General features: G+C 35.2%; 2 protein-coding genes across 4 annotated transcripts; both read left to right on the top strand.

The window, feature by feature from the left end:
• The first annotated feature begins 1352 nt into the window (after positions 1 to 1352).
• On the top strand, positions 1353 to 10716 carry LOC18446036 (seven transmembrane domain protein). 3 transcript variants are annotated; one of them, XM_006856162.4, is made up of 7 exons: positions 1353 to 1511; positions 4248 to 4317; positions 7211 to 7270; positions 8219 to 8333; positions 8698 to 8813; positions 9703 to 9827; positions 10354 to 10716. In XM_006856162.4, exons 1-7 carry the CDS (start codon positions 1435 to 1437, stop codon positions 10478 to 10480), a joined length of 690 nt encoding a protein of 229 aa, XP_006856224.1. In that variant the 5' UTR covers positions 1353 to 1434; the 3' UTR covers positions 10481 to 10716. The 3 variants fall into 3 exon arrangements, with proteins under 3 accessions (XP_006856224.1, XP_020530172.1, XP_011627739.1); XM_020674513.2 differs by having other exon boundaries at positions 10347 to 10716; XM_011629437.3 differs by having other exon boundaries at positions 10263 to 10716.
• Positions 10717 to 13407: 2691 nt separating this feature from the next.
• On the top strand, positions 13408 to 18629 carry LOC18446037 (exopolygalacturonase). Its single transcript, XM_006856163.3, has 5 exons — positions 13408 to 13805; positions 15158 to 15475; positions 16377 to 16666; positions 16833 to 17061; positions 18093 to 18629. Exons 1-5 carry the CDS (start codon positions 13653 to 13655, stop codon positions 18312 to 18314), a joined length of 1212 nt encoding a protein of 403 aa, XP_006856225.1. The 5' UTR covers positions 13408 to 13652; the 3' UTR covers positions 18315 to 18629.
• Positions 18630 to 20942: the final 2313 nt, after the last annotated feature.

Below are 20942 nucleotides of genomic sequence, written 5' to 3'. Positions count from 1 at the left end.
CTTTACTCTTTGTAGTCAAGAGGGAAATTTACATACGTACCGAATTAAAGGTCCGTTATAACGAAACGGCTCAAAATTGGCCCGTTATTATCCTGAAGGACGGAATTTCAATTTTTTTTATTTATTTTTAACCCATCGGACCGAATATTAACCCCTTCCCAACTCCCTTGAGGTAGGTCGCAGTCGAAATCGCCAGCCTCTTCTCCGTCATATTAAATTTAATGGACCAGGTCCTTAGGTTTAGGCCCAAAGATAACACCTCCTCCTGGCCTCAATGGAGTTCATTGAGAACCCCTTCGAGTTTGGCCCGTTTTCTTTTGGGGTTAGGCCTTTTTGCCCCTTCCTATCACTTCACCTCTTGTTAGGGTTGAAGCCGTCCCTCTGCTCTGGTTTTGCTCATCAATGACGATGCCCCTGTGAACAACTGCCCTCGCAGTTTTGGGTGGGGGGGGGGGGGGGGGGGGGGGTTTCCATCGAAGGTGAGGACGGAAAGGGTGGAAAGCTCTGATGATGGGTTTGGAGGATTAGAGAGAGAGGCTTGGGGTTGAGTATGTAGAGAGAGATGAGACGATAGGTTTGGGGTTCGAAGGGTTAGAGAGAGAGAGGCGAGGGTTTAATATGTAGAGAGAGATGAGACGGTAGATTTGGGGTTTGAAGAGTTAGAGAGAGAGGCGAGGGATTAAAGATAAAAGGTGATAGTGGATTCGATGTTTTAAACATCATATTCGAGTAAAAAAAAAAAAAAAAATTTGATATTTTCGTTTTTCAAAGTAATAACGGAAGATTTTGAGCCATTTCGTTATAACGGTTCATTAATCCGGCCCGTGTGTAAATTTCCCTAATGACTTCTCTTACGATTTCTCCCCATGTTTTAAACATCATATTCGAGTCAAACCTGTCAAAAAAAAAAAAAAAAAATTTCGATATTTTGACTTTCAAAGTAATAACGGAAGATTTCCAGCCATTTCGTTATAACGGATCATTAATCCGGCCTGTGTGTAAATTTCCCAAGTGACTTCTCTTACGATTTCACCTTACGTTTTAAACATCATATTCGAGTCACACTTGTCAAAAAAAAAAAAAAATTTTGATATTTCGTCTTTCAAAGTAATAACGGAAGATTTCGAGCCATTTCGTTATAACGGATCATTAATCCGGCCCGTGTGTAAATTTCCCTAGTGACTTCTCTTACGATTTCTCCCTATTTGGAAGGTATCTTGTTATCCAACAAAATTCTTAACTCAATTCACTTTCCAACCATTCATGATGCGTAAATTTCCCTGGTGACTTCACGTTCATCTTTTGGAAAATGATTGAGGATATATACGTCATTTTTATCGATTTTAAGTCCTGAGCATTGAACTCGCGCTCGAATTCGGGGTTTACCACAAGAAGCGAGCTCCGATCTCCAGCAGAGAGAGAGAGAGGGGGAACATGACGCTCTTTCACTTCTTCAACTGCGCTGCTCTCACTTTTGGTCCTCACGCCGTTTATTACTCGGCCACCCCATTGTAAGTCCTTTTTACTTTCTCTCTTCAATTTGGCGTGCGCTCTCTCTCTCTGTCTCTCTCAGTCTATCTCTTACTGGATCGAAGATGCTTGACCTAGATTGTATTTATTCGTGAGCCTATCAATTGGATTACCAATTAAGGATTGGTTTCTTCGTTTTTTCCTTTTATGTGATTTAAGTATCAAAAAATTAACATCGATTGTGACTAATTTTTTTATGGGATCTGCGTATTAATGGCTTACCTTTTACATTGATTTAGTTTAGACTCAGCTAAGGCTTAAAGAAACAAACCTATATTGGTTTTGATCAAACCAGTGATTGAAAACTCAGCTGAGAGCACACGGACTCGGCTCCTTGCCGAGTTGAGTACGTAGGCGCAACTCAGGTTTGCTAAAAATATTTTAAAAGATCATTAAAAATATATTAGATGGTGGAATCGATGTATAAATGTAATTCCCATGTTTCTGACGATGAATTTTTGGTTTTTTCTTTCCATATGCCCTATTTTATCTTGTCATCTTTTTTTTTTGGGTTGTTTCTGAAATGTATCCAACAACAAATTAGTTTTTCCAAAATCCCGGTTTTGTATATTGTTTTTCAGCTTTTTTAAACTTTTTATGTTGTTTTTTATTTAATCTGATTTTTACTACGATTGATTTGTTTTTAACATTCTTTTTTTTTTTAGGGCTTTTTGGCCCTTTCCACTACTCAACCGAGGTACTTAGCTTGGGCAAGGGGCGAGACCGAGGCCCGAGCTGAGTTTGAAAACATTGGATGAAACTGTGATTTAATTGTAGAGTAGCCATGTTCCTAACGTAGCTACATGGGAATTGGTCCTAAAACCATGGTTTATGTGCTTCCTCTCCATTCGTGAACCATATGGAACACTTTTTATCAGTTCAAATTGTCTAATAAGTTGGGAATTTGAACGCACATTTGTCGAACACAATGCTAGATGATTGTGTTTTGCATTGATCTCAAACCCTACAAATTGATCATCTTGTGATTATGGAGAGAGGGATTGTTTTATCTCCGAGTGTTTAAAGTTTTGGCCATTTGTCAGTGTGCTAGTTCATATGTTTCAATCATGATTCAAGGGTTGATGCCCAGTTGGTAAGTTTAAAACAGAATTTGATGGTTAACATTGATGGGGAACAAGGAGTCATTTGTTGATTTTATTTAGTCTTTTGAGAGGGTTCGAGTTTGAGGGTTCATTGCTTCACATACAAGCAATCACTCGTTTCTGATTATTACTATAAGTTCTAGAAGCCAAAACTGTCTTTAGAAGCTTAATCTAATTTTGAATTGTTAGCTCTGTAACAAAAACTCAAACAAAATAAAAGCATACAACCATCAATAATGTATTTCTTCCCAAAGAAATTGTAAGAGTAGCCATGATGGATTAGTAAATAAAGATTCTAATTCTTCCTTCATTACCCGCCACCAGGCCCCCGTAGTGTTATTATTTCAGTTCACGTTTTGTGTAACACCTTAGCAACAAACAGTTGAATCGTCCAGATTCATGAGATCTGCCTTTAATGATGCATCCTGGCTCGGGCTTGGATCTGCCAGGGTCCCAAGGTCTCATGCCCGAGAAGGCCACCCACTCAACAGAGTCAGTGGTCAAAATTGCTGAGTCTATGGGTAAAATAGAAAGCGGGACTGGAATTCTAGTAAAACTTGGCTCAGTTTCAGTGTTTTCCATCCCGCCCAATTGGAACCAAGTGACTGAAGTGAGCCTGACCCATGTCACCGGATTTTGAGTCACTGCATAATCGAAGAGACCAACACACCTCTCGAGATCCCACAGAAAAATTTCCAAATATTTGGTTTCATAGGTGCCTTCAAGTTCCTTTGGCTCTACATCAAACCCAAGTTATAGGGACTGATATTACCCTGCCATGTCCGGATTGATGATGAATTTCCAGTAATTCATTACATATGATATATTTTGTCATAAAGTTTTACGTCAATATTGTTTTTCAGTCTTGACTTAAGAATTTCCAGGTGCGTAATTTCTTGAGCACCTGAATTTGCAACGCCAAGGTGTTTCCAACATCAAAGTAAGCCCATATATCCTAGGATTTTCTTATGGCTTTAACTGCTATGGAAATTTCTTAACAGTTCCAGAAAAGTTCATGTTTTGCTCTTGGCATTTACTACGTATGTACTCTTGCTTATGTTTCCATGCATGCTCATGTTTCCACTCTTATGCTAGTTCCCACTGTGTATTTGGCAAGTTCTAAGTCTATAATGTTAAAGGTCCAAGTATTCCACGTATCAAATTTCCTTGAGTATCTTCATTATTTTATTTGTCTACTGAGCAAGTACAGATAGATGATTAAATACAGTGTTGGGAGCAAATTGTGCTGGAGGCTTTTTTTAGAAAAAAATTTGCAATGAAGGGAGCATATCCTGCCCACTCAATCTTCTTTAAGTTAGATTTCTCAACTATCTCAATGTTTTACTTGATTTTTTTGAATGAAATAATTTGGCATATATTCGGTACTGGTAATTGAGTATTGGTTACCTCCACATCCATATGTGCTTGTCTAGTTGTTTGTAGAGTCTATGATAGAGATGTTGATTGAGTTTGTTACGTCTTTGAATATTTGTTTGTTTCTGATACATTATCTTTGCCATCAAAGAAATATGTCTTTCTAATAATCACAGTTGGAGTAATATGTTATATTCGTATTTCTATGATTATTATTGAGATTAATGACCTTGCTTGCAGATCTGAGTATGACACATTTGGAACTTGTGTAAAAGCTGCTCTTGTTTATCTTGGCACAGCTTTAGTCAAGGTTAGCAAATAGCAATTTATTGCATTTATCTTGTGCATAATTCTTGTCCTTATTACTGATGATATCTTCTATGGCCGTCCCCTTCATTTACTTTCTCTAGTGTGTTGAACTGTTGAACAAATTGAAGATACAAGCAATAGATCCATATTGGACTCAAGTTGCTGGATAAGCATGTATTTTGCTATATGAATATGTTTTGTTTGTGCCTATTGAGCTTGGTAGTTACTAGAGGTTCCTCGTGCTTGAAATGTCACTATTTTAAAGCAATTTTTGGCTCATGATGTATCAAACAGTGTGAAACCTTACATACTAACCATGTGGCAGTATTTTTGGGCTTCATCATGTATGTTGTTAAGTTGGTCAGACATTTATGTTCCCATTTGTCTTAGATAGAACTTGTCATCCCATGAAGAAGTTTAGCTTTTGACTCTTGTAGTCTTAACTTTTCGACTCTGCCGAGTCTACTCAGACTCAGCTGTGTTACGCTCGTGAAACCAAGTTACATGGCCTTGCCCTGCCCCCAAGTTGTGCGACGACTCAGTTATTTAAAAAAAAATCCAAAAAATGCAAAAAATTGTAAAAAATAAAATTATGTTATGCAATTTTTTCTTACGTGATTTAGACGTATTTGGCAAAGATTGGTGAATGTTTCTTGCCATAATCACATTTTTATATGGAAAAGTATACAAAGAGACCATTTACTTTTAGTACAAGAAGGTCACAGGCACTCTTGTCCATCAGATTTTAAATCTGTGGTTGTAAGTGTGCCATTGATTAGACTCGAAGTTCAAAATAAATAAACAAGTAAATAAATCCTCAGACTTCATGACACAACCCAAGCCATCCAATATGACATCTAATGGCTGAGTAATTGTGACCTCCTTGTAACAATGTTAAATGGGCTCATAATATACAATCCTCTGTTTTATATTTTTCCTTTTTTTTGGAATTTTTAAAAATATTTCAAACTATAAATTTGGTTTTTTATTTTTTATTTTAAATCCATGTTTTCTTCTACTTGTTTTACCTTGTTTTAACTTTTTGAAGGTGTTTTAGGTTTGAATTTACTTTTAATACATTTTTTTATTTTTCAATGTTTTTCTTAATGTTTTATAAATTTTTAGGGCCATTTGGCCCTGTGCTGGACCTTACTTTGGCCGGGAGACCAGTCCCCCAATCGAGGCAAGTCCCTGTCCATTTCTGTTCTCTGTACGTTCTTGGTAAAACTGAAGTTTTTCACCAGTTTGTGAATTCTATCCATAAAATTAAACCTTATGAATCCTAGAATTACAGACACCATCCACACACAAAGGAATCTTAGAGATTCCATCTTGAACCTACTAAGGTTGTTCTTGTACTTTTATAGTTGAGGTGTCCACAACAAACTTTTTTTTTTATTCAATGTTTTTAAAATTGGCTTGCAGCCTGGCCGAGTTACTTGGGAGGCATCTGAGTTGACTTACCCAAGTCCACCCACCCAAAGAGTGAAATAACCTAAGAAAAAATTGGGAAAAATCCCTATAAATCGGTAAATGTCAGGGAAAAAAAAAAAGCAAAAAGAAACAGAGAGAGAGAGAGAGAAAGAGAGAGAGAGAGAGAGAGAGAGAGAAAAAGAGAGAGAGAGAGAGAGAGAGAGAGAGAGAGAGCATACATAAAAAATGAGAAAAGAGAATTGGTTAAAGATCATTTTCTCAGAAAGATGAGAAAAAATTAGTAAAAACTGGAAAAAATATCATAAACCCTAAAAATTATATATGAAACTAATTATAAGTCAAGCCTAATTGATTTAATCAAGGTTTAAATCAGTCATAAGCCAATTATGTGTACCCTGAAGTTTAGGGGGTCTCCCATTCCAAGTGTCTTGGGCGAGTGCGAGTTGGACTCTCCAAGTTGTAAAGAACTGCTTTCGTATATGCCATGGGTCTCATATGTGGAACATGCGGCCTTTGCTATTTATGATGCTATGGATCCCATAGATGGAGTCTGTTAAAAGGCTATTGAAATCCAATCCTGCCTTACTCATGAAATTGAGCATGCTGCAAACTTCCACTTAGAAAATGCCAGTGTACTGTCGATTGCTCTTGAGCACTTTGAGTAGTGCACCAGCCAGCATTAATGACTAGCCCTCGAACATGAGTGATTGTTGAATTGTAATGCATTTATCCATGTGAGTAACCGAATAAAGTTCATGTTGGGTGTGTTTGCTTGTGCATTCTGTGGTTCATGATAAGTTTGGGATTGTCTTTGTTTGGAGCAAGTTCAGGATTATCTCTTGGAGACATTTGTTGGAATATTACATTTCAAGATTCCTGCATATCTTGTGATGCGATTGCGTATCTATGAACTCTTAACACTCCTAAGGTTTTCGGAAAGGCACAATTGTGAAAGTACCTTTGCCGATTCACAATTTGAATTACCAAAGGAACCCAATGAAGGAGAAATACCTAACTTATGGATTACAGTTATTTGCATATTACTACAGTAAGCATCATGTTGCTATAAACATTGCAACGAATCATCCCACCACTAAAGAAATTAGGCTTTGATTTCCATTGCTACAAGTTTTCTAGTACTTTAAAATGTGCAGTGGTCTTTAATTGTTAACGCTTCAAAAAAAAAATGTACGGTGGTCTTTGGGTAGTATGTATTGATGGTTTTTCTATTTTCCCCTGATGCACAACTACAAGATTTATGCTTCCCTTTTCTTGTATAATGTTTTAATATTTGTGACTATGTTGTGTCAAATTATCTTCTTTATATATCACATGTAAGCCTCTGCTTTTCACCAGAAATGTGTTGTATATCCATGTTTACCATTGAACTTGCTAGTATTCTTTTTTTCGAAATTTGTATTTTTTTCTAATATGGAGAGAACTGCCCTTTTTGTTTTCAGCTTGTGTGCCTTGCAACTTTTCTTAAAGTACAAGAGAATGACAGCTTTGATCCATACCAGGTACTTTATCCCGTAACCTCTTCCTAATTTCACTGGAAATTGTTCTGAATGATTCTCTTTTTTATGCTTCAAATTGCGCAGACTCTAAAAGTTTGTCAATTTGGTTATCCCCAAAATCTCATGGATTTGATTTAAAAAATAATAAAAATCAACCAATTGGGGGAATTGTGAGGCTTGCATAAGCTCTACCTGGTGCAGTAGACAAGCAATTTTATGGGTTGAATGTACTCTGTAGTTTGTCCTACACTGCTATAAAAGTTCGAAATAAGCTGAAAACCAAATAAAATTTGCTGCAGTGGTTCTGTTAAACCATATGGTAGTCATATGTGATCAACACCAGTTGGTTTGTTCGTGGCATATTTTAACAGTTGAATGTACTCTGTAGTTTGTCCTACACTGCTATAAAAGTTCTAAATAAGCTGAAAACCTAATAAAATTTTCTGCAGGGGTTCTGCTAAACCAAATGGTAGTCATATGTGATCAACACCAGTTGGTTTGTTCGTCGCATATTTTAACAGTTTTATGACTGATAGTGTATTTACATTTAGTACACTTGTAACTCATTTCTCTTCTACCATTGTACTGATACACTGTTTGCAAAGGACTTCAAAGGGTATTTAAAAGTTCAAATTTCATTTAGTTAGTAAAAACTTTCTTTTCCTTAAACATTGTCGAACAATGGATTCAAACTTTCTTGACATCTGCACTGAGTTTTGACACATTCAAGTTCAATTAAATTCCTCAGACCAGTACTTTATGTTACTGATACATTGTTTGCAAAGGACTTCAAAGTGTTTTTAAAAGTTCTATTTTCATTTACGTAGTAAAAAGTTTCTTTCCCTTAGACATTGTCAAACAATGGATTCAAACTTTAATGACATCTGCACTGAGTTTTGACACATTCAAGTTCAATTAAATTCCTCAGACCAGTACTTTATGTTTGTGCAGGAATTGTTGAAAGCATTGATAGGGTTTATAGATGTTGCTGGGCTTTATTTTGCTCTGACGCAGTTGACCCACCGAAACATTTCCCAGAACCATAAATTCCAGGCTGTGGGACTTGGTGCGTAATGAGATATTTCAGTGTGAGAAATACATTTGCTATGGAAAGTTGTACTATAATCTGATAGACTATGGAAAGCCATTCTCCATCATGGTCATCACCTTCCAATAAATTGGACAGCAATGGAGAGAGTGGGACCCACTAGAACACGACTTGACCCTATAACGCTCCCTGCTTTCCCTAACCATCTCTTTTTCATTGGACAGTGATGACTCCAATGAACTGTGTTCCATGGTCATTGGATATTTTGTATACTTTCCAATTTGTTAAAGCATAGCCAATATTTTAAATGCTCTGTATGAGGGAAGTACATTGCTTAAATAATAAACTCCGATTTTAATTTTTTTCCTCTTCCCATTTATAGGTTGGGCATTTGCTGATTCAGTGTTACATAGACTTGCACCTCTCTGGGTTGGAGCTAGAGGATTGGAATTCACTTGGGATTTTCTTCTGCAAGGCCTCGAAGCGAATGCAAACCTGGTTGGTTGCACATTTTCACTCTGCTTCTTTCACTCTGGTTTTATCTCAAACCTGGTTAGATGAATTTAGTGAATTTATTGGCTAGTTTTAGAGATCATCAGTTGTTTAAGTTTGGCTTCTAAGTGCATAATCGGTAACAGTAGTATTCCATTAGTTAAAGATCAGGTTGCAGTATGTGTAAGGGTGAAATGCCGAGGAACTGACTGAACTCATATATACCAGTGTTCAAAAAAATCAACTTGGCCAAGGTACTCAGGCCCTGGCCGAGGTGATTTACTAGGGTGAGTCCGAATAACTCCTCCGAGCCAGTTCATTCTTTTTTTAAGAAAAAGAAGATAAAATTCAGTTATATATATTATAAGTCCCATGTTTTTATCACCAAGGAACAGTTTCCGTGTTGGTTATTGCTTTCCAAGTAAATAGGCCACTTTCAAGAGGTCTTAACCTCCATTTGAGCGGGGGGCTAATTTTTGTTTAAAAAGTCCCAAGAAAAAAGGACGTTTTCAAAAAGTTTGAAAAGGTGGCTGCTATGGGGATTCAAACGTATCAAAGTTGAGTTTTAGGTGGTAGTACTAACCAAAAAGACACTTTAATGCATCTTAGTAAGAATTGAAGTATTAATATACTTAAACTAAAAAATAAATATGATGTACAGCCGACTTACCCAAAACTCGCCTCGCCCTTAAGGCGAGGCCGAGTCTCAGAATGCTGATATATACATTGGTTTTTGACAACCAAAGCAGAGAGAAAACTGAATATTATACTATTTATGCATACAGTTTCCAACTTGTTTTCATTTAAATATTGTATTTTCACAGTTCTTAAATTTATGTCTGCTGAAGCTGGCTAGTTGATGAATGTCTCTTAATGTTTCTCTTTCGGTAATCAGGTGTTGAACATCTCACTTGCTGCACTAGGATCTTTAATGTGGCTGCGGAAAAATAAACCCAAGACTCTGATTCCTATAATTTATTTATCTGCTGGGATTCTTGCGACCATGCCCTCCATTACAAGGTCTCTCTCTCTCTCTCTCTCTCTCTCTCTCTCTCTCTGTAAACATTAATGCATGTGTTGGTGAGTGTGAGTGAATAATTTTCTGCACTATTATATCTACCAATTCACTTGGTCTTATTAAATCAAGAATGAGTAATTTCTGTATTTATTCATAACGTGCTATTGTAAATTATTAACTTTCTCAAAACAAAAATATGATTTTCAATAGTTTATGATTCTTTAGCCATGCTACCAGTAACTTAAAGAGCATAAAATCTCTTTGGATGTCCACTACAATGAAAAATACAAAAATTACTATGGTTGATTGTGTACTCCTTATTAAAGAACCATTCCAAATAGCTCTTTTTGCCTATCAAGGCCTGTCTTGTTTCATATTTCTTTCGTGTTTTGCTGGATATTTATGTTTGTTTCCTTAATAAATTTCTTATTCTGTAGCTATTTGAGAAGAAGTGTGGGATGGCACTTTCCTGAGGTTGTTGGATTTGAACTCTTCTCATCACTGATCATGGCCTTTGTTAGCTGGCAGCTTTTTAGCGCGTGCCAACGACCATCATCCTGAATATTATGAGGAGGCATTCTTCGAAAGCTCAATCATCGTAAGTCTTGGTGATAAATTGGGTTATAAAGAAGAATACTCTGTAGTTTCTCATTGATAGCCTTGTCTTTTCAATTTTTCTTGAGTTTTTTTATTCCCAAGTACTTCTCCAAGTCACCGAAAATCCAATTTTCGCAAATTGTTGTACACTTTGCAATTTTTCTTGTATTGTAGTTTTCCAGTTCATTTCTGTCAAAATTTGTGTACGTGTTATTCAGAGTGTAATTCCTTTGTCACACCAACTGATGTTTCCTTTCCACCTTCATGGATGTGAAATCATTGGGTTTCTGGTTCTTTGAGCTTGTTTTTACTTTTTACCAATCAAATTCTGCGTTCGAAGTTCATAAGAATTTCAATGTGTACTTGCCCTGTTCCACAGTAGTTAGCTGGAAATACACTTACACTTGAAATTGAAATGACAAACGGTGTGGAAGGAGTGAACTAAATTCCTCCCCACCTAGGAACTGAGGTTTCAGATTAAAGAAAGAAAAATCACAAGGTTTTGCCAAATCCGATATTTTCAAGTTTCCAATCCTGCTGACACAACCCACTGACACCTTCAAAAAAAGTTCTAACTCCCTAATATTAAAAAATGGATAGGGGCCTATCTTCCTCTGTCTTCCTCAATGAATTACCCAAAAAAAAGACTGCATGCTACTTTGCATAAAACGGCCATTACAAGGCTTTGTTGTGCCCACGATAGAGGGTCTTTGATATGATATAATCCCTGGAAAACGAAATCGGTAGAAAAAGCGGCTGTTAATTTCAAATATCAGAACTGAAGCCTGTTATTATGGTTAGAAAAACATGTCATTTTTGTCTTCCTGTAATTTCGCGCTTGATTGTTTTGCTTTTTGCAATTTTTTTATTTTTTTGTTTTTGGGAAATTTACTCAAATACCTATACCTGTGAGAGAGAAACTTTTCAATACTCTATCCGTATCTTTTATTCAATTTCAAAATACCCATCAAAGACTCGTGGTCATGAGTAGATAATTACAATTGGATAAAATGTTAAATAGTTGGTATATTATGGGTATTTTGATAATTTTCTCTTATTTTTTTTAGTGGGTACGCTTTTTATAAGGTTGCAAGCTTATTTGTATAAATAATGTTGTAATGTCCTATACTGTCCATTTTAGTTGGACGTAATGTCCTGTACTGTCCATTTTAGTTGGACAGCGTGGAGTTTACATCTTTTAAGACTGTTAACAAGTGACACATCTTGGAAGGTAGTGTTAAATCTGCGCCAGTCCAAATTATAATAACTTTTTTTTTCCAACAAAGTAAGGTTGCAACCTTATGAAATTTTTTAATACTTATTTTTCTAACGTAATAGCCATAATCATCATCATCCAAGTCTTACGTTAACTATTTGGGATCAGTTACGATATCAACCCAAATTTGTTCCTTCATTTACATTTAAAGGAATTTTACTGTCGGAGCAGATTGCACAATTACTCCCTCAGGCAAAAGTTCTACTCAGGAGGATTTTTCCAAGTGAAATTTTGCGTTCCAATGTGGAATGCCCAGAGGAGTACATTCAAAAAGTGCATTTCTATTTTTGTATTTAAATACTTGGATTTGATCATCCAAAAAATAAGAATTTTAAATCTTGGCGAAAGCGCTTATAGGTTCTTTGCTTTGCTCTTCTTAAGGTTGATCGATATCCCAAAAGGGAAAGGTTTTTATAAGATTGAAACCTTAAACTGTAGAATTAAGGTGCACCTCTAAAATCTTTCAAAAAGGGTTGTTTTGATGTTGGAAAAGCGCATCTAATTGATCATCAACATTGAGATGCATAGACATAGAGAACAAAAAAAGATTTCAAGTCTTACAAATTTGTAGCTCTTGACCTGGACAGTCTATTTTCAAGATTTGTGTACATTTATAGATTTAGTTGATTCGAACAATGTTTGAAGGTTAAAATTTAATAATTAGAGATAAAAATACATTATAACACCAACATAAAAGAAATTTACACCAAAATTGCATCTAATGATAAAGTTTGTGGAGGTGCACCTTACTATGATAGTTCAAGGTTGCAATTTTATGCAAACACATCCGTCCCAAAATATGGGGTACAAAAATACTCTTCTCAAGGGAGTGAATGGAAAATATAGCATGCTCCCATGAGAGGATATATTACACAACTCCCTAGGGCAAAATAGCTACTTAGGCGATTATTTTTCATTCAAAATTTTGAGATCTAATTAGTATCGCTAGATGATTCCTTTAAATGAAAAAAAAAGGTGGGTTTTGAGTTTATGAACATTTGGATCTTTCCTTCCAAAACTTGGACCATGGAAGGACATGAAGAGTGCAAGGCTTCTTTCTTAAAAAAATTTAGGCTTAAGAAAGGGAAAAGTTTATATAGAGGTGAGGCTCTAAACAATCAAATTAGTGCCAACCTCAAAATTTTCATTAGAAGAGGTTGTTTTGATGCCGAAATATCCTCCAATTGATCATCTCGACATCAAGATGCATGGCCACGAGAAAAAAATGGATTTCAAGTTTTAGAAATAGTGTATTTTGTAACGTATTTTTAGACCATCAATTTTCAAGTTTTCATTGATCCCTCGATCTACACTATTTTGAAGCTTTAAACTTTATAAAGAAATGTGAAAGTATATTTTAAGGCTATCACATAGATTTTCAGTATTGAAACCACATTTCTCGATACTATTTGAAGGTCGGCTCTAATTTGATTGTTTAGAGCCTAAGACCGCACCCATTAAAAAATATTTATAAGATGAGCTAGGTCTAAGGGAGCATACATACTTTTTTTTTCTTGTTTTTCCTTTTTTTTCTTTCTCACGTAAAAGTAGGAAATCTTTTGGCATAAGTAAAAGAAGGTGAAAAGCGACGGAGCAAAAATAGGGAAGAAAGGAATGATATCTTGCCACTTGGATGGCATTAATATTGGGTTTAACCGGACAGTCCGGTCAGCCCCGGACCAAAACCGCAAATTTCTATCTCCATACTCGAACATTCAAAGCCTGGTCAGCAGTAAATTGACTCCGGTAAACCGGGATTTTCAGGTTAATCACCGGCTAAACAAAAAACCTCATTCCCCCTCCGTTCTTTAACCTGTCTCTTGCTCTTTATTCAAAGTGGCAGTTAATGGATGATAGATTTAGTGGGGGGAGTTACGGGAGTTGGTAACACTTTTAGGGAGAGAAAATGCAAGTTTAAAGAGAGAAAACATAATCATGTGAGTCTATTACAAAAATGGAGATAAAAGTGGTGTTACTGCTGTGCCTTCTGGGGATTCAAGCAGTGGAATGTGGCTCCTCTTCTTCTTCCTCTCTCTCCTCCAACTATGGTTTCTTTAATGTCAAGGATTATGGTGCCAAGGGAGATGGAAAAACAGATGACACTAAGGTTAGAATAGCTTTGGTCTCTTTAAACTCTGCATGAAGTTTTATTTTTTTTAGAGAGAGAAAGAGAGTAGAGAGAGAGAGAGGCACCACTCACTTTTGGGGCAGGGTGACTTCTTGGAAGATTTTAATTTCAGGACTGGAAAATGTGTTGTCAAATTCCTGGACTGAAATGTGAATGGATTTTGAGAAATTCAAAACTGTAGCAAAATTTTCTCTTGCTCTGAAGATAGAATATGGAAATTGGACAAAATTAGTCCTGATGTTATTGAAACTGGAAAATCTTAGCCCTGAATCACGATTTTAAGACCCATGATCTTGCACAAGTACTTGGAAGCTCCCCAACAATGTTTTAAAACTCGGCTCGAGCCCTGCTCAAGCCGAGTTACTCGGTGGAGTCCTGTTGGATTCACCCGAGTCATGTGCTGATCTTGTAGTCTAAAAATTCTAAAAAAAGTTAACAAATTGTTACAATGGAAAAAAGTAAAGTCAGTAATCGTAATTATTAAAAGTTATAAAAATCTAAAAATGTATATAAAAGATGATTATTGAGAAATTCGATTTATACTCTCAAAAATTTCAGAAAAATTAAGAAAGAGAAAAAATAAAAATTTGAGCATAATAAGAAAAGTTCATAAAAAATCATATATATAATAAAAAATATATTTTAAAATCATACATTTTACATTTCCTAACAAAAGTATGCCCTAAAAATAATTTTTAGCAGGGTCGAAAAACCCGCTTCAACCACAAGTTAACACTGCTCGTGTAAATTGCTTCTCTATTCAATGATTAGTGACAAGGGGCTCTCTAATTTTTATGTTCTCTAATAACCCCTTCAAGTTAACCATTTACCTTTATGTCCTCTAATAACCATAAGGACTTTTTTGGGCTAGTCCCACCAGGGGAGTATTATTTTGAAAAAGTAGCTTGCTATTGCAGGACCACAATGTAAACTTACTCCTCCTGAGTAAATAACTACTTGGTACTTTTCCTCAAAATTTGGTTAAGGTATTTTCACCAAAAATAATGAATTTGGATTTTGAACTCTTAAAAACTTAGATCTAACCTTCCAAATATTAGAGGGTCTATGTTCAATATCAACATCTCTTTTAGGCACATTAAGAGGTCCTTTTTTTTTTTTTTTTTTCTTTTTTTGCTCTTTTTCTGATTGGTAGTTAGGTTGAGATGGTTACATCCAAAAAATTTTGGGTCTTGAAAATGCATTGGATAGAATTTATGCAAGGGGTTGAATGGACAATGTGCTCCCTTGGGACCATGTAATATCTTAGCCAGTACGCTAAAAATTCTAAACAAAAATCACAATTTTATTCATTTAGTTGTGCGTTGGTGCAGGCATTCATGGATGCATGGAAGGAAGCTTGTGGGTCCCGGGGACCCGGGAGATTGTTGATTCCCTGGGGGGCCTACCTAGTGGGCCCATTGGAGTTCCGGGGCCCATGCAAGAATGTGCCCACCATGCACATCCAGCTTATAGGCATCCTCAAGGCCCCAAGAGACATGAGCAAGTTCGGGTCCTTGGACACCTGGGTCCTGTTTGGTTGGGTCGACGGCCTCACGCTCACTGGAGGTGGAACATTCGACGGTCAAGGTTCTTCGGCTTGGCCGCTCAACAAATGTACCACTAACACAAAATGCAAGCTTCTACCGACAGTAAGTATATGTAAGAAAAGAAAAATGATTATAACAGTTCTTTTTGGATCACCTTTCTTGCTTCTCAGAATCACATGTTTTTCTATGCATATTACGCATAATTCCATTTAGTTTTCTTTATGTCGAAAGTGATCGGTTTTCAAAAAATCGACTCGACCAAGTTACTCTCAACTCGAAAACCTTTTGAGATAACCTCCAAATCATGATACTATTGTTTTTTTGGGTGAAATGCAAATCATGATTCCCTGAATAAGATTTGATTAGAAGTTGTAGGAAAACCTCTAAGCCTCAAGCCCCAATTGACTGTCGATTCGGTCAAAATCTAATTTTGGGTTGGCAATAGATTTGAAGCATTTTTGGGGTTCAAGCACTTTTTCTTCTTTCTTTTGTTTTTGTAATATGGAAATTAATTTAGCATTGGCTTCTCTACATAATATTTGATTTGGAGTTTCACAAAGGCTCTAAATCCATTTAATCAGCACCCATTTCAATATATGGACATGAATTTTTTGCCACAAAATTAGATTTGATATATTTTATGAACTCCAAACTCTTTTTTTTTTTTTTGTGGTGATTATTCTGCAAAGTGGAGTTCGACCTTTAAGTCTTAAGGTCTAAAATAACGAATTATTTCAAATATGGGACTTTATAAAAAATTATCAATTGTTTAATATTCTACGCATTTTAAACTGTTCTGTATCATGATTATGTCCTTTTTATAAGATTTTTCAAAACAATTCAAAAAATATATATTTAAAACATTAAATAGTCCATCTCTTAAAGTGTTTTTTAGTGAATCTCACTTTCAGATATAGCAGAAACCTATACCTAGATCATGGTTATACCAATTTTTAGAAGAAATAATGTGATCTTTTATTATGGATTTTCTTGCTTATTGCAGTCTGTAAAATTCGCTTCACTGACAAACACGGTGGTCCGAGGAATATCTTCATTGAACAGCAAATTTTTCCACATTGCAATTTTGGACTGCAAACATTTCAAGGCCTCCAGCATAAAGATCACAGCACCAGAAGATAGCCCAAACACTGATGGAATTCACCTAGAAGGAAACACAGACATCACCATATCTCAAAGCACCATTGGAACAGGAGACGATTGCATCTCTGTTGGTCCGGGAAATTCCCTTGTCTCCATTGACAATGTCAAATGTGGGCCGGGCCATGGCATCAGGTAACTAAGTCAAGTAATTAGTACCTCCTCCCTTGGTAGTGACCATTGAAAATATTATTCGAAATATAGATTGTAATACATTATGTTCCTGTGGAAGCATACCGCTCATTTGCTGAAGTTCTTTTCGATTTAAAATTTTGGGATAATAACGGTTTAATGGGTTCAGTGTTGGGAGCCTTGGGAAATATGTTGATGAAGGGGACGTGGATGGACTGAGTGTGAGAGACTGTTCAATTTCGAATACCATGAATGGTTTGAGGATCAAGACGTGGGCAGGATCACCAGGAGAAAGCAGGGCCAGGAACATGACCTTTCAGAACATAATCATGAACAATGTAGGCAACCCCATCATCATAGACCAAAGTTATTGTCCATATTCTTTTTGCCCTGACAAGGTGATCCTCTCTTTCTCTCTCTCTCTAAATATTATTTGGTTTTTATCTCAAGCAATCGTGAGGACGAAATACCAACTTAGGGGGGATTTTTATAAATTGAATTTTTTAATTGATAATTGGTTCACCCTGTAATTGATTTCAAAAGAAAAAGAAAAAAAAAAATATTTGAGCTTTGAAAACCTTAGTTATGATATTCGATCAGATGGACAGTAGATAGTCAATCTTGGAGCATAATTTTTTAACTTCAAACCATTTTTTTTTATTGATCTTAGGGATGAATAAAGATAATTTATGAGTTTAAGGGGCTTTAAGATAATTGGACTGTATACTACGGGACTATTTATCTTTGATATTAGGAGCCCACAATTACTTATAACTACCTGATGTGAAATCCGACTGCTTAAACGTGTCATAATGTTCGAGAGAATTTCTTTTGAACTTTACGCCTGGTCAATAGAATAAATGCAGCAACCCAATTTCACATCCAATGGTCAAGATTATTTATGACATTCATTTGCTAAATATAACTGGTCTCATTGTATATTGGGAAAATTGTTTCATGTGGGCTGGACCGGATTTCTACAGTCCCAAGGTATAAAGCATCCATGGTAAAATAGGTTATCCATCTAAAAACAATTGAAACTAACGGTCCAATTGTTTTTTTCGTAAAATCATTATTTTTATTTTTAAAAATTTATTTATTTTTTTTATATTCATGATCTCCATGTTAGAGATTACAATTCCTTAAAAATTGGGTTTGAAAATCCATCTCAAAGATAGATTTTTAAGAGGGACTCATAAAACCGTATCCTTGTATATTGTCGTAAAATAAATTCCCTCAGTGGTATTCTGGGTGCACGTCCAAACATATGAGTTGGTCCTTCAGAACACCAAATCTTTGTCCTTAGAAAATTTATTACCCTTCCTCTACTCACTTATTCCTATTCTCATTCAAGTCGAATCCCAACAATTACATAACTTGTAGATGCTAGAATTTGTATCTAATTTGAACCTTTTTTTACCCTTCACAGGCACCTTCTCAAGTGAAGCTAAGTGATATCACCTTCAAGAATATAAGGGGCACTTCCAAAACAGAGGTTGCAGTCAAGCTTGAGTGTAGCAAGGGCCACCCCTGCAAAGAGATAATTTTGCAAGATGTCCACCTGGAATATAATGGTGGACCCGCGAAGGCTTCCTGTGTGAATGTTAAAGCCACATATAGTGGAACCCAAATCCCACCCCCTTGTTCTTAAAAAACAAGAAAAAAAAGCCAAGAGATTTTGGTAGTTTAGATCTTAGGTGTATGATTAGTTTTAATTCGCAACGAGAGATGATGCTGTATTATTGAACCTGTCATCCTCAGTCCTTGTTTCACAGTGTAGTCATGTATGCTAATCGCTTTTATTAATTTTATGTATTGATTTGTATATATATGTATGTGTAGCGATTGGCTTGTTGTATTTTATGTATTGTAAAGCCCTGTAAACATCCTCAGCCTTACCTGTTGGGATAAGGCTGCAGCTTTGTTAAAATATTTTTCTTTTCTTAATGACATTGTAATTATAGCATGAACATATGATTTTTCTAGTTTGATTGTGTACGCATGTTCAAGTTCTATGGAATACTATCTCTAAATTTCTAAGCCATGGGGAGACACATTTTTTGTGGTATCATGCTTAAAGGTTAAATAAGGGCAAGAAAGCCAATTTATTTTATTTTATTTTATTTTATTTTGTTTATTACTAATTGGGTTCAATTTGCATAAGGCCTACGCTTTATGGAAAATAATATTAATAATAATAAAAGTAAAGCTACACCTCAAGATCTTATTGAAAAATTCATATGTAATGAAACGTACAATGAGACTATTTATGTTTGGTACAAGTCACAAAAATTACTCACTATTAGATGTGAAATCAAGTTGATAAGGATGTGTTATCAATTGGCTCAGAGTTCGAAATAAATTTCTAGAATGCTGCAACACACTTTAGTATGTAGGATTTCACATCTAATGGCAGAGATTAATTGTGAGCTTCTCGTACTAAAAGTAAATAGTCTCGTAGCATACAATCCCTTCATATAATGTCAAAAACTCTTATGATGGCCTCAAAATTTGTTTTTGCTTGTGATTATGAAGTTTGAAACTCCAAAAAGTAATGTAAATCTGACAAATATAAGAGCAGATGATCAAGAAAATGTATAACATGATACATTATTTTTATGACTCGAAAATCATTTTTTTATCCATAATTATCAATATCCAGATGTACATATTTGAGGGTTCTGACACCAAAACTGAATTTGCTAGGGGTTTGAGTTGTGGCTTTACTTTATCATAAAGCCTAACCTTGAATAAGCTTTTTCCTCAATAATTTGTCATCTCATTATATCGTTCGATAGTTGTTTCTACTGCTATTCAAGTGGCTTTGAAACCGACATGCCACTTGACTGTATAATAGTCAGAATGGTTAATCATCAGTTACATCGGTTTATGTAACTGGATTGTAGGTTCAATTATCATGAGGCCTAAGCTTAATGGAAAAAAGTAAAGTTGCACCTCAAGATCCCACGGAATTAGACAATTCTAATGCCATAAACCCCTAGCTTAGAAATTTTGCCAGATGATTATGAAATTAGAAGCTTTAAAAACAGCACGAACCTGGCAAATATAAGGACACTTGAGAATGGATGATCAGGAAAATATTTTTATAGGATACATTATTTTTATAGCTTGAAATTTATGTTTTTACCCATAATTATTGATGTCAATTTGAACAATTTGAATGTTTTGTGGCACCAAAATGCATTTTCCAAAGCTTTGAGGCGTGGCTTTACTCTATGGTAAGTGTTTAAAACCTCAAAATATTTTCTCTTTTTTTTTTTGAAAATATTAATGTAATTACAAAATTTAAAGTCGAGAAAATCATCTTGAATAGATCTTTCACCAAAAAATCAGACCTCTAGCATGCTCCTGCATGCTGCACAAGCTCTTATTTTTCGTTTTTAGACGTGTGGAAGTCTATATTGCCGAAGATAATTCAAGTGGTTTCTACATAAATTAGTAAAAATTGATTAAGCAATCCGGTGAACCTTAAGCAATCCGGTGTAAAAAATTCTTAGGGTTATTTGAAAATCTATTTTCACATCTAATTATAAAAAGGAAATTATTTCATACGGGCTGTACTGCATGACTACATATGCAGTCCAACAAGTGTAAAACATATGTTCCATCTAAAAATAATAACAACTAACTGTCCAAATATTTTTTTACTAAAATAAATATTCCAAGATTTAAAATTTATTTATTTATTCATATTCATGATCTCCATGTTAGAGATTATACGTCCATAAAAATTAAGTCCAAAAATTCATCTCAAAAATAAATTTATTAATAGGCCCACATTTCTACACATGCGGGCTTGGCCTCATAGAAACCGGGTCCATTATAAAATTTTAAACTCAAAAAATGGTTAAAATTAAGTAGATCTATAAAACTCTGAGAATCTTAAAAATGGACGGTCTAGATAATGTGTTGCAAGCTGCACTATTTTTGAGACTCAGAATCTTTTTTCTCTTTCATATTTATACATCTCTATGTCAAGATGATCAATGAGAGGATTTTTCAATATTAAAGCAACTTTTTTGGATAGATTTTTGAGAGATTTTTGAGGTGCATATTTATTTCTACATTTTAAGGTTGCAACCGTATATAAACTTTTCCAAAAAAAATAATTTTAAAAATGAGGATGATCATATGTATTTTCAATACACTTTGTTAGTGTTTATGTGACATTGGAACCGTCCATCTTAAATTTAATCACATCTAATAAATTTACAATTGATTGATTTTAATATATTTTGACTCAGTTTATTCTTTTACT

This window comes from Amborella trichopoda, chromosome 13, assembly GCF_054954075.1.
Source record: "Amborella trichopoda isolate Santa Cruz 75 chromosome 13, AtrichopodaSantaCruz75HAP2 v2.0, whole genome shotgun sequence".
NCBI classification, from domain to species: Eukaryota; Viridiplantae; Streptophyta; class Magnoliopsida; order Amborellales; family Amborellaceae; genus Amborella; species Amborella trichopoda.
Note: the sequence above shows the minus strand (reverse complement) of the source record. Positions and strands in the feature narration are given on the sequence as shown.